Genomic DNA, 12,562 nt, shown 5'->3' with positions numbered 1-12,562 from the left:
AGTCAGGCATCGCCTTATCTACTGGGTCTAGTTGTGACGAGTAGTGAATCACTGGTCTACTCTTATCTCCATGGTTCTGTGTTAATACTAATGTCATGAAGTCTGCTGTTTAAATAAAAGGCTTCTTATAGTCCAGTATTTCTAAAGCAGATGAGTTTACCAAAACTTTATTTTCTTAAATAATTTGTCAGCTGTTTCATTCCCTATTATCTTACAAACTCTCTTCACCATATTTCTTCCTCATGACATTTACGATCGGACCCTCAGGAGCTTCTAGCTCCCTACACTGTTTAGACTAAACTCTCAGAAGATTCTATCTCCCTACTATTCGTCTGTCGACGATTATAGTCTTTCACAAAATGTCATGAGGTTTGAATATTTTTGGGAGAGGTGGGAACGGACAGCCATCCAAGAGGAAATCACGCCGGCCTTTTACAGAGGGATACAAAGAAGCCGTGACCGTGTGTGTTAAATGAGTTATGCTGACACTTCTTGACTAAAGTCTTTTATTATTATTTATTATTCTGAACGTAATCTATCATTAGCTGGTATTTTGCGGCTCTGTTCTGTTCTAATCATTTCTGTCTGCTCCAGAATTACACAAAAAGTCTACATATCTGTCATCCACATACTTATTAAACATGTTTTCTCAAAAACATATAAGAGACAGTTTTCTACACTTTACAATTCAGCCTCCTTTAATTGACTATGATAGTGTGTGTGAATGCAGATATACAACCTGGTTCCGGAAGTGTGGATCCCCGTTGCTGGGGAGTCATGTTCTCTTGTCAGTCCTTTTTCTCACGTCAGTCCTTTTTCTCACGTCCGGTCTACAGTCTGGGGTTCTGGTTTCACCTTTTTCTTCTCTTTAGCTTTCCTCAATTCAATTGGATTTTAATTGTAATTTACCAATTTGTCTGCTGGTGCACGGTTTTAAATTTAGGTGCGCTTTAATTGCCGTCCTATAGGTGGAGGTGTTTAAATTTTGTAAAGTTTCTATAAACTTTTAGTTGTAGTCTCAATTTTGTCCACCAGAGGCATTTAGCTATCAACCGGATGAAGAGAAAATGGAGGTTTCTTTGTTCTAAATTTTCTCTCCTTCCAGTTTGGAGAAAACTCGCATTTTTGGTTTTAATCACTCGGTCACTACATCACTTATGCATTTTATTTCCACCCAAAACTGCTCCAGCATAAGACTCAAGGTTTGGTTTATCACAATTTACTCTCACATGCCTCGTAACATCACATCATAGGCGGAATTAGCGACCCAGCATCACGTGGCCACCGTTAGCTGGTCCTAATCTCTGAGGCCTTTCGCAAAAACGTCTCCTTCTTTCACAGTTTTCCAACTTAAAACTACTTCACATACACTCCACGGTTCTGTTTGATTTCACAACCGTCCCCCAGTCAGTTAGAACAGTTTTCACCCGTTCTACAAACTCCAATGCATTAGCTAAATATCAACGCTAGCTTAGCCTCGCCTTAGGCCTGCTTTAGTCACACTTTACTCACAACAATACAACAATACACAAATCTTTACATGTTTTACACTATGCTTGCCGCAAAGAAGATGATATACAACATCTGAGACTATGAGGCGATCGTCATCGGTTCTCACGTAATTCAGGATTATAATCACTATCCTCCTTTGGTAAACAACACTAGCCTCTAATGCTAGGCTTCCCAGAAGTCTTTCAATTAAACTATACCTATCTGCCTTCCAAAGGACTTTTTTAACATTAAACTAACTAAGCTTTCTTAGCTACCTTCCAAAGGTGTTTTCGTATTAAACTACATTCAATGCAAGCTTACCATAAGCTTTATCCGGTACCAGCCCGGACACCCCCAGGGATTTGGTTGAATAAATATAAGTTCTCCTAGAACTCTAACCAGACAATGCTGGAGCTCTCCAAAAGCTTTTCATACATATCGTTAACATCATTAATATCTTCGATGCTTGCTCTTATCACTTGTATTTCAACATTCAGGATTGCTTTTTATCGTTTAACAGCAGTTGTATTAGCTATGACCGTCGAACATTGTTGCTGGCATTCATTAATAAGTTTTCCTAGTCTACCTGCAGTGAATATTTGTTTTTAACCGGTGTTCACCCTCACCTGATCTTTTGCACGTGCAATGAATACCAGTCAACGATACTCGGCGATCGTTCTTCACTTCTCCTTTCGGGATGCCCACCCAGGGACGCCAATTAAAGGGTAGGAAAAAGCTGAAGAACTCGGAGCTTAAATGTCGAATCAAAACAGCAATCTCCTGATGTAATCTATATATTTATTTAACGCAATAAGTCAAACAAAGAAAATATTCTCAGCTGAGGACACATTTCGCGTCGCCGTTTCCATAGACCGCATGGCTCAAAAAGCCCCATCGTTACGGTCTCACGGCTCCGCTCCAGGTGTGCCCAAACATTTGAAAATTCGCATCTAATACATGGAGTAGGCGTTGACCTTCTCCTCATTGGTCCCAGTTTGGCGCCTACACGCTCCTCCGTCAGCAGTCCGGAAGTGATGGTTTGTTGACCTGTTACTCTTAAAGGGGAAGTGCCCCTATTATGTTTGTAATACATAGTTGTGCAGAAAATACATAATTGTGCAGAAAATACATAATAGTGCAGAAACATATTCGTAGTGTCGTAATACATATTGATTGAGGTAGGACAAATACATGTGATAGTCTTTCCAGTGTGGATTAATGAAGATCAGGATTAATTTACCTGACACTAATTTACTAATTTATGTGCACATTTCAGTTTGTACTGTCTACTTTGCGCATTCACGTTCTCTCCGTTTTGCGAAGGGCGGGGCTTCGCAGCTGACACACACACGCGCGCACACACACTTACAGAGCGGAAGAAAAGAGAGGGGAGAACTAAATAGAAACCGCACCACCCGCGCACGCGCCATTTGTGAACAACAAATATTTGTTTAAAATCGGCAGGTGGACAGCAAGCAGCCGTCTGGCATCACATTCCCGCTTGGCTAAATAACGGAGGTAAATTATAAACGATTAAAACGATCTGCAATCTGGGGGAAAAAAACGTGATCGGGGCATTAGACACATAGTTGTTTTTTTCAGAGCTGATGACAAGCAGATGTACAGTGTCTAAGGAGTGAGCCATCCCGCTTCCTTCTCATCTCTTTTGAGAGTTGCTGATAAACGCTAATAAATAATACTATTTGTACACGGGCAAGTTCAAATTTACTTCGGGCAAACATTAATGTTGAACCCTGTACAGACTATAATAAAGGGAACTTTCATATAAAGAACTGAGTCTGTCCTGATTATTAAGTTATGTTGTGTACCGTCATATAATTACACACATACTTATATAGAAATGCAAAACTGATAAAAGCAAGTTACTGGAAGAACTCAAGTCACTATTTTAGTGTGTTTAAAAAATATGCAACACCAGATATTGTGCTACAATCTACTATATCTCCTCCATACAAAAACAGCAGTCCATCTAGCAGACAGCATCACAGTCATGATAATATTATTGTGTTGCTACACATGCTTGCTTTTCTAAATTCCAAAAATGTCTTTCAACATGCAAACAAACCCTAAATGCCAGAACTGTTTCCTGTCTCTGCGAGCTGATGTGTAGACAGAAGCCATTACAAAAAAAGCTGACATCCTGCACAAAGCACAGGAAGTTTTAGTTTTTTATACTTAGTAGTTGGTCTGTCAAATGCCTGTATTTAAACTTATATTATATCACATTTTCTCCAAAATAAATAAGAAATCGACATGGGTTTTTGCACAAAATAAAGAAAGATTGCTGGTATTTTGTGTCTGTATCATTATTGCTGCCATACGTGCTTTTGGAAACATGTGAGAGCATTCTATGAGCCAACTGAGACATTGTTAATGTGTTTTAGGAGGTTTCTTCATGCTGGACCAGCTTCCTGATTCCAGCCCTGTCTCTGTCCGGGCAGCCACCTTCCCTGCTGCTAAATGAAGGAGGAAATCCCTTAAGAGTGTTTTCACTAACTAACTGGGCCATGCTTCCTTTAGCCACATTACCACCAACTTCAGGACAGACAGTTCCATACCAATTACGAGATATATCACTGTTCTGTTATCATGTGTTTATGGCAGTAGAACCACAGCGGTAAGTGAGTACATACCAGCACTTCCCTTAAATACTACTTACAGATGGAATCATCTGTAACTAATAAACATGGACTTGTAGTTTGTCTCCTGTAATGTGTATGAGACTGGTCTACTAAAGCTTATACAACTATCTGTGTGATGAACAAAGGAACCAAAGGATAAGGCTGGTTTTATTCTAGATTGTTCTTAAAGTCAACAAAGCACAGACTTACGATCAATTAGCCTTTGACTTCTCAGCCCAAAACCATTGGTTCAGTTTAATGTTCTTTAAAAGGCTCAGTTTATTTCTAAAAACAGCCGGTCACTGCAGTTTGTGGGATTATTCTCTGCAGCTGGTTAAGACACATTTGGTGTTCTAGTGATTCTAATGTGTTTTTAATAGTTTTTGGACATCAATGGAGCTCTATGGCACAGAGGAATAAGACATATTAGGTTTACACAGATAAAACTTGTTAATAGGATTAATTCATTTTTGGTTAATCATGATTATATTGTTATCTCCCTTTCATCTGCTCTCCTTCTTCGCCTATCATTCAGTCTGTTCATTCATATTTCAGCATCACTGGAACATAAATACTCCCACCCATGCATATATATATGCACAACATACACAGCCAGCAGTGCTAAGATAAAGAGGGATGGGCTTGTTCCTTAACCTACTCAGCTCTCAGACCGTGCGCTTCATTAATGACAGCTCAGGTCACCGACTGACCTCGAAGTCACTGCTGATCCCCTCAGCGTTCTCACCATGATCCTATACCTGCTCTTCTCCGTTCTTATCCTCAGTATGTATCTGACTTCACACATTTTATTTTACTCACCAGATTTAGTTTGATGATGTTTTACTTTCTTAGTATTTCCTGTTTGTTTTTTGGGTTTGCTGCATGTTTCAATGAGTGCCCATTGTCTTCCTCGTGTGTGGGATGGATAAAGGAAAAAGGTTGGGGGCTTTTTAGTCTTGGTAGCAGCAAAGAAAAGGCTGGTGCGTGTGTCTTTTTAAATGGACTGGAATTGTTTGTGTAATGTTAAAGAGCTTAATTTCTGTGCCCACAGGTAATGTGGAATCACAAACAGCCAACATGACAGTGGAGAAGATGAGCAAAGTTGATGGGAACCAAACACTCAGAGAGTTCAGCAATAACAACAGTAAGACGGAGCTTTTGTTTTTCATTTCTTGTGCACGAGTAGAACTGCACGGCATTTGATATGTGAGATCTCAGACAGTTTAATATGTCCACTACAGTTTCCCTGAGCCCACAGTGACATCAAATTGCTTTTTATGTTAGAGCAACAATCCAAAATATTCAATCTATCATCATTGAAGACTAAGAAAACCAGAAAACCTTCACATTTGAAACCACAACAGAAGCTGGATCCAATGATATTTACGGTTTTATGTGTAAAAAATTACATTAACGATTCATCAGTTACTAAAATTGCAAGTTACTTGTCTGGCAATCAATCAATCTACTAATTGTTTAGTCGAACCATTACACTGTTAGTTTACTTCATCATATATGACAAATAAAAGCAGGAAATCCTGATATTTGTAGCTTGAAAAATAATTAATTGATTGATTACTTTTCTGTCTAATCATTTTAGCTCTACATATGTGATTTTGGCATGGCAGCAGTGTTAACAAGAGGATGCAGTCATCGTGTGGATTTGACATTTCACCAAATATGGAGAATATTGCTCAAATTAAATGTAAATGTTTTTGCCTGCAGGTACAATGAAACCAGGCCATGTGACATCCATTTTGAGCAAAGATGAGAAGACTCTAATTGAGGATGAACTGGAAAACAACCAAACATCTGCTTTTATCACAGAGGATGATGGTGAGTTTTTCTACTTATTCTGCATGAGGAAAGTAAACCCCCTGTCCTTTATATTTCCTTTATGCTACTCACTGTAAGGGCGGGTTAACAAATAAAAGGTGCGGTTCCTGAAACAAACCAACGCGAGGATGATACATTGTTTTAATGTTCCAACTGGTCCGGTTTGCGTTCAGAAAGGCAAAACACAATTGGTCCAGAGATTGTAAACAAAGTCTTGTGGTGGAAATGTTCTTGCATTATTGGTCACACAGTTGTCTCCTTGCAGCCTGTGATGTGCTTTCCAACAAACGTGTGTGGATGAAGCAAAGTTGTTCAACTCAAAACATTTAGCAGCTGGCTAGTTAGTTAGCTAGCTTGCTAATTCCACCGTGCTTTCATGCTACACTGGTTTCAGAAAATAGGCCGAACAGCGGGCTGGTGGCCAGCCGCAGCGCTGGGTCTAAACCGCGACCCCTCCACCTTCCTGCTTCTAGGAGACTACAAAGCTGGCGACCGCTCTCCTACCGGCAAACTAGTCTCCTAGCAGCGGGGAGGAGGAGGGACCACGGGGTGCACTAGCTAATTATTGTATCATTAGTTGTCTGATGAACAGTAAATTCATCAGTAGCAAACACACAAATGGGCTATTAATTCACCAGTCACCAAAACAGGGAAAAATAAGTTTTTTAACCAATGAAATTACACATAAATGGTGCGCTTCGTGTGATTGGTTCAAATGGTGTTCACCACAGAACGGCTCCAGAGTACACATGACAGCGGTCCTAGACCATGCATTCGACCACCAAACAAACCGCCCCAAGGGGTAAAGGGTTTGCTTCAACCAGACTAAACAAGGCTGGTGTGAACTACGTAACTCACAACTACATTCTTGAACACGTAGTTGTAAACTACGTGTTCAAGAATGTAGTTTGCCTTTTAGGGGAAAAAAGCCATAAAGAAACATGCACTGCTGGGCTACTGAATGAGCTCATAACTTTATGAAATCAAATGAGTAGATTCAAACAACCCAAATCACAGGAAATCATATTTCATCCATTTTACACAGCAGAACACTCTGAATACTATACCCTTGGGTGCTGTCCATCTCTGTTAGTTCATTTATGTCTGAATAACTATTTTACATTACTTTGCAGAGAATTTTCAGGACCAGGAAAATGAGTTTCCAGGCAGACATTGCTTCGAGGACTTGCTGGAAGGGTACATTCACATGTGTGGTGCAGTTTTTCACAAAGAAATGATGTCACTCAACACAGAAGACTGGTGTGTGCTGGAAAATATCATCAGGTAACACTGAGCATACAGGGTTAAGTTTTATAATTACTTTTTATACTATTGTTTTCTATTTCTCTACTTTTGATTAACCTCTTTCTGGGTTTCTTTACCTTAATATGCGTCATTACTAAAAACAGCTAAAGGCAGCTACAGTAGGTCAATTTTATTTCTGTAGCCAAGCCCAAAACAAAAACAAAAAAATCACAAAAAAGATCTTCTCAAAGTCTCACAATTCAAAGTGCACTGCAGGGTGGGGTGGCCTCATTATTATAAATACATGTGTTGGTTTCTCTGGAGTGGTTCAGGCAATCGAGAAATACAGTTTAAAGTAGAGAAATATGTACATTTACCATTGTGGTGGAAGCCAACAAAACACATAACATCCAGTTAGTAAACTTGGTGACATCTTGGCTCCATTTAAATTTAAAACTATTTTAATGATCAATAATCATTTTAGCCATTGTGAGGATTTTCTGCTTTTCTTTGTCATGTGTGAATGTAGGAAAACAATGTGGGGAATTACAACAGGTATTTTGGACAATTGTCTGACCTTTTATAGACAAAATAATCAAGTCAATTAATCAAGAAAATAATATATAGACTACTCGATAATGTAAATAATTGTTTGTTGCAGCTATTTTATGTTCACATCTTGAATAACTAATGTCAAATATCATGGCTACATGACTTTTACAAAAGCTTCTTTTATTTTCTGAGCATACAAGAATACGCACAGTACTATAAAGCTTAGATGCAGGTACAGATCAGCACTGAATACTATAAACACTGAACACTAAAAACAGTCACAGATTTGAATGTTGATCAAAAACGCATCAAAGTATGTATCAAATACATGATTTATAGAGTATCATTAAATGAGTGGCATTCAAAAAAAGAGAGTCAAGTAAAAGTCATGCATTTAGACTTTTAATAAAAGTACAAAAGTAGCCCATAAGTATCAAAATATACTTAAAGCACCAAATTAAAAGAACTCATTTAGAAAAATAGCCCTTTTCCAAATATTGTATATAATATTATTGGACTGTAATGTGTTAATGTATACATCAAGTGGGTTGTCTACCGGGCAAATAGCTAGTGAATGTTCAAATGTTACCAGAAACTAGGTAATAGGTTAACATTGGGAATCTGGAATCTGGAAAGTACCTAAAGTAAATATATGTAGTGGAGTAAAAAGTACAATGTTTCCAAAATGTAGTAAAAGTATAAAGTAGCATAAAATGGAAATATTCAAGTAAAGAACTTCAGCACAGTACTTAAGCACAGTAAAGTGACTTTAGTAAATGTACTTATATTGTGCCTACAGTCTTTTAGTGGTTAGTTGTTATTCAAGAGTGTTACGTTAGCACATCAACAGGGGAGCCTCATTAATAAACGCAAAATTGGAGACTTTTTTCAAATGTCAGCTCTTTCCTACAAACAGCAGCAGAAACACAACAGTGTCCAAGCAAACAAGAAACAGATAATAATGCAACCTCCATAACCTCAACCTCAAGAACACAGAAAGGAGTTAAAGAAGTTACACACAGACAGCCACGGCGGGACATTTAACTAACGTTATCAAGACAGAAACCAGCCAGCAAACAGGCAAAGTTAGTATTTTACTCACGTTATCTGACGCCGTTGGCCGTCTTTCTTTTCTGTCATGAAGACGAAGTGGTTATTATACACGTTACGTACTTAATGATGTTTGTTTGTTGACATAAATCATCCTCTTTTCCCTCCATCTTACTTCGCTAGCTAACGTTAGCTATCATTAGCAACACTGTGAAACTAGCTAACTAACTCTCCAGTTATTTAAAAAAAGACTTTATGCTGCTAACTTTCACATCTTTACTGTGAAGCTAATGCAAGAGTGGTTTACTTCACAATTCACTTCAGAGTGTCTTCTTCCAGAGGTCTGTCCGTTCACAGTTTCGCAGTGAAAGCTTCTAACTGTTAAAGTGTTTCAATTAACTTCAGTTGACTGACATGATTGCCTCGACTTGAAGTCTGCAATACCCTTTCTGACCACACACACTGATGTTTACCAGACGCTACAACACAGGGGGGCGCTGTTTCACTAACTTGCAGAAATGTCATTTGAAGTGTTTAAGAGGTTAAGAGATGGCTGGAACAACGAACAACACTCTCCACATTTAAGAGTAGGCTAAAGACTTTCCTTTTTGATAAAGCTTATAGTTAGGGCTGGCTCAGGTTTGCCCTGGATCAGCCCCTAGTTATGCTGCTATAGGCTTAGACTGCCGGGGGACACCTCCCTGCTCTCTTCCTTCTCTCCCTCTCTCTTCTTCTCCCTCTCTATCTGTATGCATTTATGTAAATGTATGTTACTAACTCACCATCCGGGGTATCATCCCCAGAGTGTCTGTCTCTCATGTGGCAGGTTGCCACTGATAAAGTTTACGTCAGGATCATGAATCGTGACAGCGCCTGCTGACCTGGTCCTGCTGGACACCGGGAAGCCTTATTGACATTTTCCTGGATTCATCCAAACTTTCTATTTCTTTTTTTTCCAACACAACATAATTTCTGTCAAATGTCCTGGGAGAGGGATCCCTCCTCAGTTGCTCTCCCTGAGGTTTCTTCCATTTTTTCCCCTTTAATTTTGGGGTTTCTTTTAGGAAGTTTTTCCTTGTGCGATGTGAGGGTCTAAGGACAGAGGATGTCGTAACCTGTACAGTCTGTAAAGCACACTGAGACAAATGTATAATTTGTGATATTGGGCTATACAAATACATTTGATTTGATTTGATTTGATTTGAACGACATAATAATAATAATAATAATAATAATAATAATAATAATAATAATAATAATGATATTATTATTATTATTATTATTATATTTTTATTTGTAACTTAGCAAGACATTTACAGGAATAAAATAAGAGACCACAATAATACAATAATGCAACAAAAAGAAAGTGTGGCTACATATGCATTACAATAAGGACATACAAAAAATAATACATATTAAATATACATATTAAATAGTAGCCTATAATAATAATAATAATAATAATAATGAGAATATTTTTTATTCACAGTAATAAAAGAAGAAAACACATACTAAAGAAAATAAGTTTAGCTACATATGCATAACAAGTACAGAAATAAATACAAAGTCCCCACCTAATTTTGGAAATTACTGAGCCTTTAAAAAAAGATACAGGTACAAGATATTTGTGTCCTCTTTTTAAGGATTTCCTTTCCTTTTTTCCTCAGGGGAGGGGGGGAATAACACCAGCTTTATTCTTTAAGCAACAGTACACTGTGAATAGTAATGTGGCACTGGGAAATATCCATCATCAGGACTGGGCCCTGTAGACGGCTGCAGTCTGAGTTAGTGCTTTTCCCTGCAGAGTCAATTCAGTATAAATGACCGATGGTCTCTTTCTTTGGCCCACCCTTCCACCGCCGCAGTTATGCTCTGCTCATGTTCAACCAGGAAATGGTTTAGAGACAGTTTAGGTTTCAGTCACGGATAGATGTGCAACACTTTTTGAGTGCTTCATGGTCCAACTGAAGAGTTACATTTCAAGAGTGATGTATGTAGTTTCACTTCCAGTAAAATTAGACACTGTTATGAAATAGGATAACATATTTGTGTGTGCTTTCCCGTTTTTTAACCCTTTATATATAAAATTTAACTGTGTCTAATATATCAGACCAAACCCAAAATACTGTGCATTTTAATTTCTATACCACATAAAAAAACTAATGATTGTTTTCATAATTTAATCATCTGACATTTACTTTCTCAATTAATCAATTCTGTAAAACATTAGAAAACAATGAATGCCAGCCACAATATCCCAGAGCTCAAAGTGATATCTTCAATTGACTGTCTGACCAACTGTTTAAAACCCAAAGATATTAAATGTACAATCATAAAACAGAGACAAATGACACATTCTAACATTGGAACCAGATAACGTTTGACCAGTTGTGTTTGATAAATGAATTAATCAATGAATTCATTATCAAAATAGTAGACTAACGCATCAATCGTTTAAGCACAGTGTGTTCATCATTAATACATTGGTTTCTCTATCTATTCCAGACCATACAACAACATGATAGTATGCTTGGAGCATATTTCTCCTTTGGTCGGCTGTTATTACCCAAACTCCAACATCCAGGAGTTCTTCCACCACATCCACTCTTACTACTTCCACAACTGCTCCATGGAGGAGCTTTCTCTTGTGGACGCTCCTCACGGGCTGGTGATCACTCTCACTCTCATCCCTGTGAGCCTCATCCCCGTACTGGTTTATCTGGTGGTTTGGAAAAGTAAAGTGAGAGTGAGTGAGTAATGTTAGACCATCGTGCTACCATAAGCCTCAAGTCACAGTACATGTTGTGAGAATATGTATTTATTATTATTATTATTATTATTATTATTATTATTATTATTATTATTATTATTATTATTATTATATTATTATTATTGTATACTTATTGGTGCTTTCCTTTCATTTGATATGTGCATTCATAGTCGTTTTAAACACCTTTTTTTTGGCAGTTTGGCAGTTTGACATTGTGACCGCTTCCTGAGGACGGGCTAAATACATATATTTTCTGTGTACAGAGGCTGCATTTTAACACATTCTGCTGAATTGTTTTTAAAATATCGAGTGTCGTGCGTATACACAATTTCTTTACATGTAACTTTTTACATACTTATATTATTATAATTTTTTATCATAAATAAGACTTTTCTGTGTAAGATATATTTTGTCTCAAAAATCAGTGATGATCGATGTACATTTCAAGAAACGTGTCAGCCTGATTTGGCCTAACTACTATTTAAAAAATGGTAAAAAGAATGGAAAAAAAGAGTAATCCACACATGACACCAGACTTGTACATCATTTGCGTCTTCCAAGATACAAAAAAAAACGTATCAGATAAATGGGAGCTCAGTTGTAGAATAAATATCATCGTATTGCAACACAATTCTCCTCTACTACTCCTCCAAACTATAAATTCAGGCTTAGAGCTTTTTTAAACTACTTGACATGTTTTAACTACTTGACTTCTTTTTCCTGGTGTATTTTCTAGTAGTTGTAGTTGTTTTCAGCAATTGACATGTTTTCCTCTAATACATTTAGATTTGAAATGTTATTTTTTCACCCATTTCTTGGTGAGATCCCTATGAACACAATACTCTATTCCTATAATGCATTATGGATTTTTTTCTTTTCTTTGTGCAAATAAATAAACTAAACCTAAACCCAGGTGCATGCAAACCTGCAAGGAGCTGAACTCATGGTGGGTGACAAGTGCATGCACAAATAAAAA

The 12,562-nt window shown here is 37.6% G+C and overlaps 2 protein-coding genes across 3 annotated transcripts in view; one reads left to right on the top strand and one right to left on the bottom strand.

Annotated features, from left to right (window-relative positions):
• ccr10 (chemokine (C-C motif) receptor 10) overlaps positions 1 to 9,155 on the bottom strand; it is a 25,562-nt gene extending 16,407 nt beyond the window's left edge. The window contains exons 1-2 of the mRNA XM_029456687.1: positions 9,136 to 9,155; positions 8,869 to 8,899 (exon numbers count right to left, since the gene is read on the bottom strand). The gene's annotated coding sequence lies outside the window, so the exon portion shown is untranslated. The remainder of the gene's footprint in view (positions 1 to 8,868; positions 8,900 to 9,135) is intronic.
• LOC115024641 (receptor activity-modifying protein 3) overlaps positions 1 to 12,562 on the top strand; it is a 17,152-nt gene extending 4,590 nt beyond the window's left edge. The window contains exons 1-7 of one of the 2 annotated variants that reach the window (XM_029456404.1): positions 2,893 to 3,009; positions 3,897 to 4,129; positions 4,689 to 4,916; positions 5,185 to 5,277; positions 5,859 to 5,969; positions 7,103 to 7,253; positions 11,322 to 12,562. In XM_029456404.1, the coding sequence (XP_029312264.1) occupies positions 4,880 to 4,916; positions 5,185 to 5,277; positions 5,859 to 5,969; positions 7,103 to 7,253; positions 11,322 to 11,574 (645 nt within the window). In that variant the 5' untranslated portion in view covers positions 2,893 to 3,009; positions 3,897 to 4,129; positions 4,689 to 4,879 and the 3' untranslated portion in view covers positions 11,575 to 12,562. Of the gene's footprint in view, positions 1 to 2,892; positions 3,010 to 3,896; positions 4,130 to 4,688; positions 4,917 to 5,184; positions 5,278 to 5,858; positions 5,970 to 7,102; positions 7,254 to 11,321 lie in introns of those variants that run through there. The other variant, XM_029456405.1, reaches the window with a different exon arrangement.

Source organism: Cottoperca gobio, chromosome 19 (assembly GCF_900634415.1).
Source record: "Cottoperca gobio chromosome 19, fCotGob3.1, whole genome shotgun sequence".
NCBI classification, from domain to species: Eukaryota; Metazoa; Chordata; class Actinopteri; order Perciformes; family Bovichtidae; genus Cottoperca; species Cottoperca gobio.
Note: the sequence above shows the minus strand (reverse complement) of the source record. Positions and strands in the feature narration are given on the sequence as shown.